This window comes from Adiantum capillus-veneris, chromosome 21 (genome assembly GCF_014529385.1).
Source record: "Adiantum capillus-veneris isolate H3 chromosome 21, ASM1452938v2, whole genome shotgun sequence".
In the NCBI taxonomy this organism is placed as follows: domain Eukaryota; kingdom Viridiplantae; phylum Streptophyta; class Polypodiopsida; order Polypodiales; family Pteridaceae; genus Adiantum; species Adiantum capillus-veneris.
Window position 1 is genome coordinate 112,994,029 of NC_140951.1, and position 18,458 is coordinate 113,012,486.

The 18,458-nt window shown below is 38.3% G+C and overlaps 1 protein-coding gene across 1 annotated transcript; it reads right to left on the minus strand.

Moving 5' to 3' along the window:
• Positions 1–23: 23 nt before the first annotated feature.
• On the minus strand, positions 24–14,896 carry LOC147431558 (uncharacterized). Its single transcript, XM_086493682.1, has 13 exons — positions 14,596–14,896; positions 4,402–4,471; positions 3,145–3,193; positions 2,410–3,051; positions 2,224–2,329; positions 1,929–2,136; positions 1,705–1,830; positions 1,435–1,577; positions 1,040–1,351; positions 722–927; positions 443–628; positions 278–356; positions 24–195 (listed from the first exon to the last, which is right to left on the minus strand). Exons 3-13 carry the CDS (start codon positions 3,188–3,190, stop codon positions 24–26), a joined length of 2,226 nt encoding a protein of 741 aa, XP_086349808.1. The 5' UTR covers positions 3,191–3,193; positions 4,402–4,471; positions 14,596–14,896.
• Between the last annotated feature and the right edge of the window lie 3,562 nt (positions 14,897–18,458).

The window sequence follows — 18,458 nt, forward strand, 5'->3', positions numbered from 1 at the left end:
CATAATACGCATTGTTAATTTAATTAAAGTTCCAAAACTATCATAGACTGTCCATTGTGGTTTTGAAGGATGCATACCTCGTTCTCTGAAAAATTTTCAACTTTAAAGTTTGTTGGAAAATCCGCAAACAAAAGAGAGGCCACTTCATTGCTCTTTTCCCCATCAACATGGGCTGAATGAAGAAAATCCAAGATCCTGCATACGATCAAATAAATGTATTTCAAACATTCACAACACACACCACACATAGTTAGTCTTTCTTTTCACATGTGTTTACCATTTCTCATCATCGAGAGAAATTTTGTAAACATCTAGCATGTTCCCAATAACGTTCACATCACAATCTATGGAAGGCACTGCATAATCAGAAAATAAAATATTTCATCAAGAATTGTTGAGTAGAAAGAAAGTGACAGCTAGATATCTATACAAGCAAGTTTACCTGTGGAGCCTTGAGCACCTTTTTGGTTCTTTTTGGGAGACTTATTGGGCTTCTTGGATCTAACAAAATCCAATCGTTTCTTTATAGAGGAGATTGTACTATTGTTTACTCTTTTCGAAGAGGTGGCTTTCTTGGAAGCTGAGCCAATCTCCTCAATACCATTTTCATTTCTTTCAAGAACGTGCTCTAAAGCAAACAAAAATATATTTCTCACAAACATAATCTAAATAGTATGAGCACTTTAACAATTTTGTAGTTTTTATAAATGCCAAAAATAACCTTTATATAAGTTCCCTTCATCACGTGGGTAGGTGCCTCGAGTGTAATCTAGCCACCAAGGGCAATACTCAATTTCCCAAGCAATCAAACCATAATCTCTCATCCATAGTGGATACATACACTCCTCACAAGAGAGGTCCCTCCAACTTTCAACAGCAATTGGCAACTTCTCCAACAAAGTTTGATCGTAAAGCTGAATTAGCCATCTACATAAAATGCAGTTAACTTTATTTGAGCTCCTTTCCTAAGTGACTTATTTATTATACAAACTCTAAGTAAAAAATAGAATGACAACCATAAAGATATCAATTGTATTACCTGAATAATACTCTCCTTGAAGATTCCAGAAGCTCTGGAATTTTTTCATCCGACTCTTTTGTGTTGAGCTTACTCCAAAGCTCCACAAAAGCTTTATCAATGTGGTCCCTCAATTGGTGATGAAACCATGCTTCAAAGCCCTCCGGCATTTCTTCAATCATTTTCCCTTTGATCCTCAAGCATTGCTTCAAGATACTTCCCCAATACCACTCTTTACGCAAGTACATTCTAAATTTCATTGCACTAATATAACGCTCAGAAGTAACATCATCTACACGGCAATGCATCAAAGAGTGCAATATTTCCTTTTTCCTATAGAGCAAACAATAAACAAACCATAAATGCATTGATTCATTTGATGATTTCATGTGTATTTTTTATCCAAAAATTATTACCTCTCTGGTGATATTTTAGAAGTTGCCAAAGAGTGGACTTTGTCTCTTGTAAGGCCCACTTGATCCTTTTCTCTTATCCAATTGAAGTTAAATAATAAAGAGAAGAACCCTTGGCCATTGGCGGGGTTGGCAATGGCCAACATCTATGTTATATTAGCACGAGATCAAATCAAATCAATTTTTCAATCAAATATATCAAATTCAAATGACATGTCAACTTACAATTTAGTAGAAATTCAAACATAAACGGGGAGAAGAGAAAGTGTTTACCTTATAAGCTCTTTCTTTGAATATTTTTTCTATTCTTCCTCGAGCAACCATTTCCTTTTCTGGCAGTGAAATTGAGGGATCGTTGATCTCTCGCATCTCTTTGATAAGAGACAAGTCAAAGTCTTCCTTTTGTAGAGCAAATGAAAAAAAAAGTAAGATTTTACAAAATAATGTCAAGCTTTAGAAATTACATAAAAAGTGTACTTTAAGGCAAAAAAATTTACCTTCCATATGAGCATTGCTAATAAAAGAGCAGGAGCGTTGTACCAACTCCCTTTAGATGCCTTCTTCTCACAAGCAAGCTCTACCTCTATCCATCGAATCCAATCTTGGGGAAAGTCTTTCATTAAAGAATCTTTGCTTGCCACAGCCAGTTTTTGGAACAAGAAGATCTCCTGCCCAAAATTTGTGCTCACAGTGGTTCTACCAATCCTAAACCACAATATCTTAAATTAAATGGCAGTAGAATGACATCGATAAAGTAATAGCAATAACGTTCAAAACAACAAATGTGCTTACTCATTTTGAGAGCGCAAAGCTAGCATAAGCTCCCCCTCTGCACTTCTATCAACAAAGACAAATTGACATTTCACAGAACAATGTCTCCACTTTATCATTGAAAATTCTACAACAACAAAAAAGAAAATTAGAAAGCATAGAGTAATACAAGTCAACTTTACATTAAACAAAAAAAAAATCACTTACGTGTTTTTATTAAACGCATCCAAGTTTTCAAACGGTGATTACCATCCCAAACGATAAATTTTTTTCCCCTTAAGTCTTCCCACTCAAGGGGAAGGGAATTATCAAAATCATCGCTTATTTCTCGCCAAATAGGCCCTTCATCTTTGTCTAAGTCGGAAACATAATGTTGATCATGGCCTGGCTTCTTAAATGACACAAGAAATGGAGCTCCAAGCACACTGTATCCAAACATCTCAAACCTTTTCACCAAGCCCTCAGTGCCTGGACCCACCGCTCTAATGGCTTCATTTTCCATCAATCTACAAAGAGGAATTCGAGGAGTTTCCCCACCTCTCTTTACAATAAAACCCTCTACAGTATCCTCTAATATTCGACCATGAACATTCTTTCCAAATACTGTTGGATGATCAGGAGGTTTAGCAACAATTGTTGTTGCTTCAGACACGCTGTGAGCCACCAATTCACCTTGTGTAGCATGAATATCTATGAACACCTCTTCTTCATGCACATCACTCAATATATCCTCTTCTTCATGCACATCACCCAAAATATCTTTATTTCGATGGACATTGGAAGAAGCAATGGAAGATCGTGCATTGGCCCTATGCCCTGTAGTGCCAGATCTTAATGTGTATCCTACTCCTACAAGCAAAAAACAATAAGAACACAAATAGTTTAGTGAGTATGATGAGACAAAAGAAAAGAAAACAAATAGCTTAATGTATTTGAACTTACTTTGAGAGATACCTGTCCTACCACGTTTAGATGGTGTACGAGCCATAATCTATTAACCACAAACAACAAAAATATTCTTAGCAATGACAATACAAATATAAAATTCTAAATTTCGGCAGCATAACGGGTAAAATGCAAACTAAAAAAAAAAACCATTCTCAACTTGCTCATGGCAAGGAAAAATACAAATCCACTTTGACATTTGTATACCTCTTCTCTACAACGATCTGTTCTTACATCATTGTAATTGTTACTGTAAGTGTGTATGAAAGTGTGTTAAAGTGTGTGAATGCAAGTGTTTATATGTGTGTGTGTGTGTGGATGTATGCATGATTGTGTGTGTGAATGTAAGTGTAATGTGTGTGTGTCTTTATGCATGATTGTGTATGTGTTTGTGCTATGTATGCAAGTGTGTTGATGTTGTGAATGCAAGTGTTTATATATGTGTATGTGTGTATGTATGCAAGTGTGTTGATGTTGTGAATGCAAGTGTTTATATATGTGGGTGTATGTATGTATGTATGTGTGTGTATGCAAGTGGATGTGTGCATGATTATGTGTGTGTGAATGTAAGTGTAATATGTGTGTGTATGCAAGTGTGTTGATGTTGTGAATAAAAGTGTTTATATATGTGTATGTGTGTATATGCTTGACAATACAAATATAAAATTCTAAATTTCGGCAGCATAACGGTGTAAAATGCAAATTACAAAAAAAACCATTCTCAACTTGCTCATGGCAAGGAAAAATACAAATCCACTTTGACATTTGTATACCTCTTCTCTACAACGACCTGTTCTTACATCATTGTAATTGTTACTCTAAGTGTGTTTAATATGTGTGTATGCAAGTGTGTTGATGTGTGTGACTGCAAGTGTTTAGATGTGTGTGTGTGTGCAAGTGTTTTTGATGTGTGTGTATCACTGTGTGTGTGTGAGTGTGTGTGTGTGTGTGTGTGTGTGCTTACCTGAACACGCTCGCCTGATCCACCGGAGGAGGTCCAATGGAAGCTCCATTGGAGCTCTTCCATGCCTTGAAAGGCATGGTGAGAAAGCAGCGCGCGTTGCCTTCTCACCATGCCTTTCAAGGCATGGGGAAGCTCCAATAGGAGCTCCATTGGACCTCCTCCAGTGGATCGGGCGAGCGTGCGCAGGTAAGCGCACACACACACACACACACACACACACACACACACACACTCACACACACACATCATTTGATATAAAATCTACACACACACACACACACACACAGTACCTTGTTTTCTCTTGCTCCTTCTTCTTCGCAGCAAAACTCCACTTTCTCTTCACTCCACTTTCATCTCCTTCTTCAGAGAAAAACTTCACTTTCACTTCACTCCACTTCAATCTCAATTAAAACTCCATTTAAACTTCACTCCACTTTCATCTCAACTATTTTTTTTTTCACACACACCATATATTACAAAAATGATATTGTGGTATAAACACTCACACACACACACATTCATTTATATATATATATATATATATATATATCTATATATGTATACACACACACAAAGATATACACAAAATGGATTCATATATATAGTTTTACTAAAAAAATACTATGTTTTTTACACACACACACACACACAACCATATATTTAAAAAAATGATTGTATGTGTTTGTGTGTATAAAAAACGTAGCATTCTTAAAGTTAAGTCATGCACGCACACACACACACACACACACAAAATGTAAAAACTATGTGCACAGTTAAATATCTTATGTGCACATACACTCAACTTAAATATCTTAACTTAAAAAAATGCACATACACTCAACTTAAAAATATCTTAACTTAAACTATGTGCACATACACTTAACTTAAATATCTTAACTTAATAAAATGCTACGTTGTTTACACACACCCACAAAATCATTTATACACACACACAGTAATGTATATAACTTAACTAAAATAATTATATATACACACTACCAAAAACACACACACACATATATATAAAATGGCAAGATGGAATCATATATATAACTTAACTAAAAAAATTCCTACGTTTTTTATACAAAGTCAGTCATATAGAATGTTACGTTTTTATACACACACTCCCACAATCATATATATATATATATATATATATATATATATATATATATATATATATATATATATATATATATATATATATATATACACACACACACACACACACATACACAAAAGATGAAGACACTATTAGACTGCATTAAATGCAGTCCTTGAACCACCATTTAGAAATTAAATGGCCCCTTAAATTTGATGACATATTCCACTGCACATACATTCAGAACCGTCATATATTAAATGCACTTTTTCAATTATGATTTTCATTATTCTTTGAGCCGTCACAAGATCTTACACAACTGTCTTTTTGTCTACCTACCAATCTTTCACTTTCATTAACCTTCACATCTTTCATTAACTTTCACCAGTTTCATTAACGTTAACTTTATCTTTAACTTTCATTAACCTTCACCACCTTCACTTAATCCACCACAGTTTTCTCGCATCTCCACCCTGTAATCTGTTGCTTGAGAGAATATGTCCAACATGAAAGTAACAATAACTTGGAAGGTTGGTGGTCAAATAGTCAACCGCGACATTCAGTTGAAGGGAAACTCATTGTTGCTTAGTGCTTACTATTTGCAGAGTTTGCTACCTCCATCTTGCCATTTTCAGTCACTATCTGCTCTTATTGAAAGTGATTGTGGCCTAACAAAAGTCTTGCTGCAACCACAGTGGGATATAGAAGGTCATCAGCATTTCTTAATAGATGGCTCTTTTTCGAGCTTGTTTGAGATGCTTCATTCAGACACATTTATACAGGTATCTGACAATGAGAAAAGAAATGACAAAGAGATATCTGAAGATGTTTTAAGCATTGTGCATCTTGAAAGTAGTGGTGACGATATAGGACAGCTCAAAACTCATTCAATCGTCATTTGGATTCAACAAAATCCAGGGGCAAAAAAGTTAAATGTTCTGTTAACATTATGTGGAGCTCCTTTGCAAGTTGCTGAACTTCCACAACATTATGATGGAAATTTGTGTTTTGAGTTACCTGCGACTCAGGATAAAACAAAACGAATGACAGGGATGGAACAACGCTTTGATGGTCACTTGTGGACTCGCCCATCTGTGACAACCATGGCAATAGCATGCACAATTCGTCTAAGCCACTGTTTGGGATTCATGCAGTGTAATTATTCAACGTGTCCTCATTATATTAAGGAACAAGAATTCAATAGTAGAGATTTTCATGGATATTTGGACAGACAGGTGAAAAAGGACTACCTTGCAATGGAAGAGAATACAACAATAACTTGTCATTATTGTCAGAAGGTTGTTACTTGTGTTGTTGCTTGTCCCTGTAAAATCTATTATGTTTTGCCTAGAGATGGTACAATGTCGTGACTGGCAATACATGTTGGTAAACATTGTCATAATGTAAAGGCAGGTACCTCTAGGGCTGCTATTTCAAGAGTGTGGAAACTGGTAGGTGCAGTACTAAAAATAGAAAAGGGTGGCCCAAGAAAAATTCAAATGTTGGTGGCTCAACAACTTGTTCTTCACTCCTTGATTGGTGAGGAAGCTGAAGCTACATCCGATGTACAATTCAATGATTTTTTGGAAGAAATGATGCCACTGGTTCAAACCAAAGGGTAAGAAAACTCAATTTGGTTCTTTGAATTTGTTAATTTTTTAACTATTATAAATTTAGCCTTCTTGTGATGCATCGTGTAGGTTTTCTTCAATTGTTTCAAAGGAGAGAAAGAGTCAAGGTGTTGTTATTGGGGATGGATATGATAATATTTTATTGCTTCAAAAAAAGTGCATGTTTCCTTTTTTTCATGGGAGTAGATTTCCTGGACAGGGTGAAGAGGATGACAAGTGCTTCCTATTTAAAATGTCCACTAAAGGACCAGGTTCTGGGATTGATCTAGTAAATCGGATGAAAAGAACTGAAACTGGTGACTTGAGAAATGCGTGGGTACATTTTGATTTTACCCATAGAATAGATGGATGGGCAACAATGTCATGCTCAGTTTATGATCCAAGGTAATCTTTAAGTATTTAAATATCTCGTATTTTTTTATCATTAAATAAAAGAAGATGTGTGAAAATGTTTATGTTGAATATCTTGCAGCATACGATCACTACAAATAATTGCTATATGTGAAACTAAAGAGGAGGATGCAAAGACTCAAGTTATTTTTTGGGAGAGCCTTAATTCAACAATGGAAAAGTACGGACATGGTACAGCTGACTTTGCAGGTTTTATGTCTGATGAAGCTGGTGCAAATTGGAATGCTATTCGAACAGTCTTCAATGGCGGGCCAGATAATATCATGGAGGGACGTGAACGATCATGCCTATTTCATTGGGAGCAGAGTCTCCACAAATATGCTAAAAAGTGGAAACCTCAACATCTAACAAATCAACACATTGATATGTGTGAGGACTGGAGAGCTTGTAAGACCATTGTGCTTGCATCTCAAAAGGCACTTTCAATTCAAAAGTGGTGGAGACAACATCTATCTACAGAGAGCATCACAAGAGTGAGCAGATGGTTTAAATGGTGGGAGCAACGAATTTCACACTGGGGAGGAATTGGAACAGATGTAAGTACCTTTATGACAATCTATATTTTTAGAAAAAATTCTTTTCATACATGAAATTTATAAATTTTAATTCATGTTTTTTTGCATTTCATAGGGTGGTCTAAGTCCGTGGGAGCGGGCACAAATTCCCAATGTTAATTTATCAGAAAGTGTACATGCCAGTTGGTTAGCAGGTGAAGGTGGAAAGGGAAAAATATCCTTGTATGATGCATGTGTAGCAGATGTTATAAACTCATATATTCAATGTGCAAAGCGTTTGGGATATACTACTGGGCGTTATATAGGAACGGGTCCCACAACGGAGACCTTGCTTTCTCGAGTTGAATCTCAGCAAACTCCAACTCCAACCAACGTGGCCCCTCTATTACACGAGGCTGTTGCAGGGACTCCCATGTATGCGCAACCAATTTTGCATGGAGACAAAGAAACGGTACAACGCAAAAATAGGGGCAGAACAGGAACAAGTAGCTCCCATCAGCCGGAATATGTCATGGAATCTAAGCAACGAAACCATCGCGGTTGACCAAAAAAAATCAAGTTTGATACCCAAGGACCAGGTATTTCTAACATTCCGCTGCAAATTAGTGACAGTGATGATGATATTGGATCTCAAAAAGAAACAACCACACCTTTGTCATCTAAAACAAACAATGTGTTTGAGAGTGATGTGCCACGCACTCAGTGGGCCCTTAGGAGAATGCCCATTCAAAGTCAAAGAAAATGTTTTGGAACAGTAGGGAGAAAAAATTGTGACAATATCTTGCATAGTCGCTCAATTGGTCTTGTTGCTCCATGTATATGGTCCGAAAGAATGTTCAAGGGTAAAACAATCGAGCAATGGTTATGGTTTTGTAATCGTGATATTTTGCATACCCAATCAATCAAAAGACAAGTCAAAGATTTACCTCCTGCTCCAAATGTTTGGCCAGTAGCAAGAGGGACAGATATCTCCACACAGGAACTTGCCGCGCTGCATCAGAGTGGATTTCGGATAGAGAATTCAATGGTAAATCCACAACCTCTTGCTGGCGACTGCAAAGAAGGTGGTGGTAGCTCGAGGAAGAAAAAGTGGAGGCATGGAATTTCTAAAGAGGCCATGAAGAAATTGGAAGCATGTAATAGTATGACAATTATATTTTTGGATGAAGTGAAAAGGTCTCAAGAGCATGTAATTTTCCGAGTTCTCACTGAAAATAGTTATGAGATTCATATAAAACAGAGTCCAGCATACACGTGTCCGGATTTTCAGAAGCGAGAGAATACCAACAAATCCTTTTTGGCATGCAAACATATGTACTATGTGTACACAAAAGTGCTCGGACTTGAACCTAAGGAGCACATGATTATTCATCAGCCAACCCTCTCACCAATGGACATCGCTTTTATTCTTGGACAACCAAGGATGATTTCTCCCTCCATTTAATTACAACTGGTTTGGTATGCTTCTTTCACTCAACTAGAATATTGATCTATGATATGAAAGTGTTTTTCTGTATTTATTTTGGTTTATTATACTTGTGATTATTTATCTTGAAAAAACATTGTTTATGCAGCAAAGGATTTCAAATTTCAAGCAAAAGATATGAAGCATCTTGCAAGCTATTTGGGAGCAAATTACTTGCCTTTTAGAGTGACCATTACATTTATGGCGACTATCCTTTTTTGTACTCTAATTTTGATCTTATCCTGTGGTAGTTTTGCGAATGTACTTACATCCTCAAACTTATGTTGTTTCAAAAAGCAATTGCTTGGGAAAAATAGTATTGTCTCTATCTGGCATTATTTTTTACTTCATCACATTTATATATGCTATGGATTATATTTAACTCTGAAATTAGTGTTGTCTCTATTCTGCATGATTTTTTACTTTATCGCATGTTTATATGCTGTGGATTATTTGACTCTGATCACATGCGTTGCGAGCATATTTGACTCTAATGGCATGAGTTGTGAAATGGTGATTTTATTTGTTTACATTTTTTTCGTCGTTATGCCCTCTCGGTCTCTCTCTCTCTCTTTCTCTGCGTAGTGATATACAACTCTATGATTTTACTTTCTCTCTCTAGAAGAGAAGTCACTCTCTCTCTCTCTCAAGGATTTATGATCTCTTCTTCCAATGGTAACTCGCATAAATACTATCTCTCTAGAATTTATACTTTCTCTCTCCGTCAACCACACATATATGGAGTCTTATGACGATTGAAAATTACATTAAATAGATACTTTATGCTATGACACATATTTGGTTAAAAAAACTCTAAAGATTGCTAAAATTGTCAAAAAAACTTGAAATGAAAAACTCGCAAACGTTAAATCCCCTTGACCAAGCTGTGTATATAATCTAAGGGAAATGACATTTTCCTGTATCGAGTAGAGTGGTAGTTTTGACATCTTGACCTTGATTACTGGATCCACTCTATATTCTGTGAATTCTTTGATGGAAATAGCGTTGATTCGCAATGATCTTCCATCTTGTTGCTGTTTTTGTAGAATCCATCTTTAAGACATTCATTCTTTAGATTCTATTTGTGCTTCTTCAACAATCCTTTCCTTTTTTTTTTGTCATTGTTTTTCACTAGGAATCCGTTGTAGCATCTAAATGCAACTTTCCAATGATGAGAGTTACACACACTGAATATCGAGGACATGCTAAACTACCTCAGTTGTGTACCCCATCTCTTCAGCAAATGCCCAACTTGATAGATAACTCTGATGAGATAAATTTTTCCTTTGCAACTAGATCAAAAAGGAAATAAGAGTTGTTTGAACCTTGACCCCAAACTCTTATAGCTCACGCGCATCAGAATTCGCCTATCCCCCACCATATTTGGTACTAACTTGGCCATGGGTTTGGGCTTCTTTCCTTTCCTGTCCTTTTTGTCATCTGAGTTAGCAAGCCTCTTCTTTGGACAATTCATAACAAAGTGACCAGGTTGTTCACAAATGAAACATTTACCCTTAGCCATTAAATCCTTCTTTTCCTCAAAAGACTTACACACAAAAGGCTTCTTTTGTTTCTTGGCCTGTCCTCTAGATGTTTCGGTTGAGTCTTTAGCTTTCTTTTCTTTTCTTGAACCCTGAGAAGCTTAAAGAGTCACTTTTGCAAAGGGCCTCTTTGCTGAGTTTTTCTTTGATTGACCCCCTTTCACAATGATACTTCTTGAGCATGTATCCTCTAATCAAGTTAGGCATTTCTTCTCCGTCTAATGTCGCAATCTTGACGGCCCCACTTGGTGACAATTTGTTTTATCACAAAGGGTCCCATCCCTCGCTTTTTGAGTTTTTTAGCATGTTGTTTTACGGTATTTACCAAGAAGTAGTCCCGATTTATTTGACCGTACATGCTTGTCAAAGAACTCTTTTTGGCGTCTTTTCTAGGCATAGATAGATGCTACTGCTTGAAGGTGTAGCTCATCTAGCTTTTCCAAATCATATAATCTTGAAGTCAATTCATGACCTGTCCACTCCAATTGCTTAATTACTCTCAAGGTTGGGATTAAGAATTCAATTGGTAGAATGACATTAAGACCAAACACCATATTGTAGTGTGTCGCTCCAATGGATGTATTGTAGGCCACTCTATACCCATAAACCAAAACATAATTTTTGGTCCCAATTCATTCGTGAATCTGTCACAATTTTTCCTATACTGTGCAAAGTGTTTTATTAGTAGCTTCGCCCTATCTACTGGCTTGTGGGTGATATGGGAAAATTTTTATGAATAATCATGAATTTGTCAATACGATTTTCAATAACTTCATTTATGAAATGTGTGCCTCTATCACTGACAATTTCTATGGATAATCTATATCTTACAAAGACATTTTCATATAGAAACTGTGCAATGGTTCTGACAGATGCTTTCTGTGTGGTTTTTGCTTCATCTCATTTTGTGAGGTAGTATGTGGTGATGATCATATATTGGGCATGGGATTTCTAAGCGAATGGTGAGATTGGTCACACAAAATCTAGACCCCACTTAGCAACTGCTCTCAGTCCCATCATCGGCCGTAGTGGCATCTCATCTCTCTTTATAGGTACCTTGGTACACTAGAAATCATCACATCGCTTAACATATTCATACACATCCATGTGTAATGTAGGCCACCATATTCCTGTAGTAGTTAAGACAATTTTAGATGTCTTATCTCCTGAAATGGCCTTTGCTAATTTCTTTGTGTGCTTGCTCTAAGATAGGCAAATATTATTTTTTGATTGCAAGTTTTTTGAGTTGGTTATCCTTATCTCTCTTGTAGAGTTGATTTTCAATTAGCATGAAGTCTTGATCTTCCAACTCAATGGCTCTTTGTTTGGCTCTTGTGACATTTTTATGGAATGTCCTCATTGTTTTCAGGTAATAAATAATATATTTACTCCATTTAAGTGCAACTGCTACCTAAAACAATGTGGCCTATTCCATTGGTGGATTGCTCCTTCATGTAGCACAATTTAGAACAAAACTCTGTTCATCCACATGCATATCAAGCCAATACACTCCTAGTTGCTTTAAAAATTGGTGTGTCTTCTTTTGAGAACAATCAAAGTCTACGTCATGTACATGGGCTTCTATGAGATAGAATCCATATCTTATGGACTAATGGATAGTCGCAGTATTCTGTCGGAGCCTAGGTGGTACAATAATCCTTCTAAAAGCAAAAAGTTTTTTGCTTGCCTGATCATTTGTTGCGTATGGGTTTGTTTAGTCTTATCAAACTTGCCATTGTAAATCAAAAGAGCGACTATCTCTTGAGACCACTTAGGAACCATTTTGATGTTGAAGAGATAAGCATAGGGTAGTTTTGAGAGCATGGCTCGGAATAGCTTTTCAAGTACTACCTTCTGGAAGGCTTTGGCCTTTAAAAAAAGTTTGAGATTTTTCCATATGGCCAATCTTCAAGACATTAGTAATTTTCAATTGGCTCTAAAGTCTCAAACTCTATAATATGGTGTTTATTGGTCTTCTACCATGATATTCAATTGGTTTTGTCCTGAGAATCCGTCTAAAAATGAGTAGGCTTGTTAGCGAGTCACTCGTTCAAGCACATGTTCCGTGATTGGTAAGGGTGATTATCCCTTATTGTTGCAGCATTCACTTTTTTGAGATTCACACATACACGTAATTTCCCATTTTTCTTGGGGATAACCGCAATGGGTGACACCCAATGAGTGTGTTCAATCTCATAAACAAATTTTGCCTCTCTAAGCTTATCAATCTCCTCTATAATTTGTTTGGTTTAAGGACGTTGTCAACAGGGTTTGGCAGTAGGCTTCAGGGGAATTGTGTGTCGACATATCAATGGATCCACTCCCTTGAGGTCTTTGTATGACCATACAAAAACATCTTTATACTCCTTGAGGATTTGGATGAGAAGCTCTCCTTCTTCTATTCTCAAATCCTTTGCTATGTAGACTGGTCTTACAGCCTCTCTAGGTTCCGCTAGGTGTATTCGTTTTTCTTTTTTTGGGCCATCATAAGATTCATTTCCTTTTTTCTCCCTTATTGCTTGAGTCATTACTATTTTTCTATCCTGGATAGTGAATTTTTGATGGTGGGAAGGGACATCCATATGTTTCTTTTCAAAGCTCTCTCCTTCCTCACTCTCTATCTCCGTTGTTCATACTTCCTTCAACATTCTCTTGATCAGTCATTGGTATTTCTTTTTAAGCTCGACCTTGGTCTATTTTGGTTCTTCAAACTCATCCATTGCTGGTTCTTTTTGTTTCTTGTTTTGTTTCCTTTTCAATATTTTGAGCTTTCTTCCTCAAGCTCCTAATACCCTCTTTTCTTTTGTGTCCTGTGTTATGAGCTGGCTTGAGATTTTGTCTTTTACACGATCTTTTGCCTTTACAAGCATCAGGACTCTTGTTTTACCTTTTACTTTTGGCATTTGATTTTCTTTGGCCATGTTTAAGGCTCTTTTCTTTGTATAATGTTGTTGCCACTTAGGTTTTTAATTTGGAAAGTCATAAAACCCAACATCCGTTATGGTTTCTTCTTGGTCACTAGGGTTGTTAGAGCATTCATCATCTACGTTATCATACTAGACATGCTTTGGCAAGTTGTAAAGCAACCCTTCCTCTCCATCCTCATCATGTTTTCTTATTTTGGGTTCATTTGAGGCTTGAATCTCACCCTGTTCCTCAACTACGTTGACCATGTAATGTTGGGGTAAAGGCAGTCTGCCTTTTGCCCGGACCGGACGTTCAATGTTCGGCCACCCATTGTGTATACACACTTCCTTATTCTTTCTGTACATAAGAATAAGGAGCACCTCACTCATACTTGTGAGTCACTTGCTAGAGGTTTCTCCACCCACACGGTCTCTTGCTTCTCCCGTTCCTTGCACGCACCGCACCGCGCATGCACGCAAGCATCCACGCACACGTGCACTCACAAGTGGTATCAGATCACAGTAGAGATGAACGGCATGCGTGATGGCTTCCCGACAAGTCGGAAGCATGGAGCTGGATCTTGAGCTTGGTGACAAAGCATCGACTGGGAGTGGAAACGGATCGGAGTAGATCCGATTGATCTCGGACCCCGCGGTGCGTGAATTCATTCTTGGGCTTTGTGGTATCTTGAGAGAGAATCAATGGGCATCTTTGAAGAAACAGAGATATATAGACTCAGAAACTAGCAAGAGAGGGAATTGGAGCTTGAAGAATGAAGATTGTAGAGCTGAAGACTCGGGGCTGAGACAAGTGTGGAGCTCCTTTCCACTAGAACGTCGTACCAGGGAGCAACTGACAACACACACACAATCTCTAGAGGGAATTGAAGCAAAGGGGGAATAAAATTCATACATAGTCAATAGGGCGCAGCCAAACCAATATCAACATTGCAAAGCTTGGAATCGATTGGCATAAAAAATGAGAGCTTGCAAAATCGAGAAGCGGGGTGAGAGCATTGTGAGCAAGGCAAAGCTAAAGGTCTTGAATCTTTGGAGAGATTTTGGAGCCTCAACAAGGAAAGCTTCAGGTTTGAAGGGCGGAGCCGGGCAGCAAGCAATTGGGGAGCAGAAGAATTGAGTTGTGAAGAGGGAGAGGCGATTCAGGCATCACTGATGTGGTGGGGTGTCCACATACAAGTGAGCAGGCAGCAGCGAGTCGGCTTGCAGGCTCGTCAAAGTTTGTCAAATCGACAAATTTTGAAAGTGAAGTTTAATTTATTTTTTTTAGCTTACACCACACCCTTTGTGTGCAAGAGTGGGTCCCCCCCCCAGACTCATTTACATGAGCTAAACCGACCCCAATTTTTTGACCACGCTCTCACGCACACTCAAAAAGGCTTACAGCTTGAGAGAGAGCTGACAAAGTGAGTGAGTGAGTGAGTGAGTGAGAGGTAGAGAGAGAGCCCTCTCTTTTGGCGTGCACTCACACGCACACACATATGCGTTTGCGGTGTTTGTGAGCCTCAACAAGTAAGCTCGGACATCACCTGTCATCGGCCCATTTCCTTGGCGTTCTCCTCGGCATCAAAGACTCTTGCCCGGTGGTGGGAGGCGGCATTGACATTGGTTTCAACACCGATTTTGATGTTTTTCTCGGCATTTCTCCGCCACGACTTTGAGCATCGGCTATTGGCATCAATTTATGACACTAATTTAGCGGCTCGGCTTTAGCGATTCTTCTCGACATTTTTTGTTGGCTTGGCATCGGCCTTGAGCTCAACAGTTAGCCATTCCGATATTGGTTTTGATACCGATTAGGGGGCTACTCAGCTAGCGCACTTCCGCTTGGTGGCGGAAGACGACATGGACGATAATTTTCTTACTTCGACGCTTGTCTCCAATTTTGGCTCCGATGACACATACCAGTAGATACGGCTCTGAGGGACCATTCTAGAGCGGATTTTTCCTTAAGCACACACATCTTTTTGGCAGGTTTTTTTGGTTGATGTGTTTACCAATCGATGAGGTAGTAGTTGCTAGTTTTTCAGAGCGATTTTGCTCACAGGTTGCAGTGTAGCTTGTGTGGAGTATTGGAGAGCAGTTTTTAAATGGTCGTGTGTATTTTAATGCTATGTATGCTTCTATGGATACATCTTGAGCTAGCCATAGCTCGTAGGTAGCAGGTTTATAGGTTTGCAATATTTTTGGACAGGTACAAGTCCATAGAGCCACTCGGTTAGGAGTGAGCTGGTTTGCCAAGCTTTTGGCATTACATGTAGACCACTTGTGGATCTGTTTACTGAGACACTGAGTGTCTGTTCTTTATGCAATTTGGTGAGACTTTTTTTGAGTTTTTTCTTAGTTTCTAGGGGAAACTCTATCGGATTTTTCCCATGATTTCTCGCCATGGTTTATGCGTATCTGTAGTTTGCTCTCTGATGGTTTAGTGGTCAAGCTAGACTCCCACTTTGACAGTGATCGAGTGTTTACTCTCACTTTGATAGATTTTGATAGGTTTTGTCAATTTGGACACGATTTGGTGTTCTTGTACCCACTCTCGTAGGAGTGAGGAGTACGTATGCCTCTATGGATACAGATTTTGCTAGTCACAGGTTTCACAAAATTTTGTAGCTTTTTGAAGTCAGTTTCTCTTGTGGGATGCATTTTGAGTTAGTTTTCTCTCTATTTTCGCATATGGTTATGTGCTTTACGCTCGGTTGAGCAATTTGTCCCAGTTTATGCTTGCAGAGTTTACAGATTGTGGAGTTGGTTTATTCATATGTGAGCGTTAGTTTTGATGTGTTTGATCATGCTTTTGAGCACTGTGTAGTGGGCGAGTTACCTCCCACTTTGTTGCCAATTTTTGGCATGATTTATGGTTGAGACTGTACTTGAGGTTTTGCTCAGTTTACAGGGGAGATTCTGCCAGATTTCTCACCATACTTTGGTTCTTAGCCATTAACTCATGACACTTCTCCATGTTGGTTGCTAGATGAGGACGCAGTTTTCCATGTCACACCACGTCGTGACTTGTTTAGCTGCTTCTCTAGTGGGAATTTTGGTTGTCTAGACTTGGCCAATGGTTTGGCGTTTGACATAGAGGATGCAGGAGATGTTTGTTTGTCTTTGCTCAGCGGTGCATCATACACGCTACGGCATGTGCGCTATGTTCCTCAGTTGAGACAAAGCTTGATCTCAGTGAGACAGTTGGAAACTTTTGGTTGTCAGATACTGATCAAAGAGCAATCTTTCTAGATTATGGCTCACTAGTGATTGCCAAAGGAGCCCGCAACACCCTGGTATATCCTATGCATGTGTCTGAGGTTTGAGACGGTGTAATCTTGGTTTTTTTACTAGCATGCTTTGAGCAAGAGACAAGACGTGTCTCTTTTGCAGGTGAGCTCCACCATGCTCATGAGATAGAGCATTTTACTGTGCAGGACGTGCCAGTAGACTTTGTAGAGACACAGGTAGAGTGACAGTGCTCTAGTGAGACAGAGCAAGTGTTGTCAGACTTTGTACAGGCAGAGGTAGAGCATGTTTGCTCCCTAGAGACATAGACAGAGTTCACAAATATGGATTTTTTTATATGATCATGTTAGAGGCTGATGAGTTGGTGCTAGGACGCACAATTTTGTCTATGAGTGACAGGGATGCAGGTTGTCTAGTGTCGATGTTGACACATCCATACATGATGGATAGTCATGATGATGCAGTGATTGCAGATAGCGCATGGGAGGCATGAAAAGGGTGCATTTAAATGAATGATGCAAAACCAATCCATGGCAGTATATTTGTGCTTTTTAAGTACCCTAGGGGGTAGATTGGCTTATAAGGGGCAAAAAAATGCTTGGCCACAAGGGCGCGCAAATAACCCATCCAAAACTGATGGATGGGCCATTTGCGCGCCCTTGTGGCCAGGCCTTTTTCTGCCCTTTTTAGGCTTATCTACCCCCAAGGGTACTTCAAATGCACAAATTTACTAAAACCTATTGGTTTTGCATCAATATTTTACATGGATCCTTGTGGACACCTTTTTTTGGTCATTTCAAGCTTTGAATTCCTTATAGGATATCAAAACAAATAACATATTGTGAAACCAAGTGTCTATGCAACATTAATTTGGATTTTTCAAATGTCCAATGTAATTGGACTTTTTGGTGGAGGGGTGTACTAGGTAGAGCTAAAGCAGGTGATAGTGTGCTGGAAAATTCATTTCATAATTGATTTCAGCTTTTCTAGTGTCCTTAAGTCTGAACATATGCTGGAATTGCCATATGAAAAGGGTGCATTTAAATGAATGATGCAAAATCAATCCATTGCAGTATATTTGTGCTTTTTAAGTACCCTAGGGTGTAGATTGGCTTATAAGGGGCAAAAAAATGCCTAGCCACAAGGGCACGCAAATAGCCCATCCAAAACTGATGGATGGGCCATTTGCGCGCCCTTGTGGCCAGGCCTTTTTCTGCCCCTTTTAGGCTTATCTACCCCCAAGGGTACTTAAAATGCACAAATTTACTAAAACCTATTTGTTTTGCATCAATATTTTACATGGATCCTTGTGGACACCTTTTTTTGGTCATTTCAAGCTTTGAATTCCTTATGGGATATCAAAACAAATAACATATTGTGAAACCAAGTGTCTATGCAACATTAATTTGGATTTTTCAAATGTCCAATGCAATTGGACTTTTTGGTGGAGGGGTGTACTAGGTAGAGCTAAAGCAGGTGATAGTGTGCTGGAAAATTCATTTCATAATTGATTTCAGCTTTTCT

Excerpts from the sequence above, each read along its gene's own strand:
- LOC147431558 (XM_086493682.1), bottom strand. The coding sequence starts at position 3,190 with ATGGCTCGTACACCATCTAAACGTGGTAGGACAGGTATCTCTCAAA. Across the intron at positions 2,330-2,409 it reads GATGCGTTTAATAAAAACAC|AATTTTCAATGATAAAGTGG; the intron begins GTAAGTGATTTT and ends TTGTTGTTGTAG. Across the intron at positions 1,578-1,704 it reads TCAAAGAAAGAGCTTATAAG|ATGTTGGCCATTGCCAACCC; the intron begins GTAAACACTTTC and ends AATATAACATAG.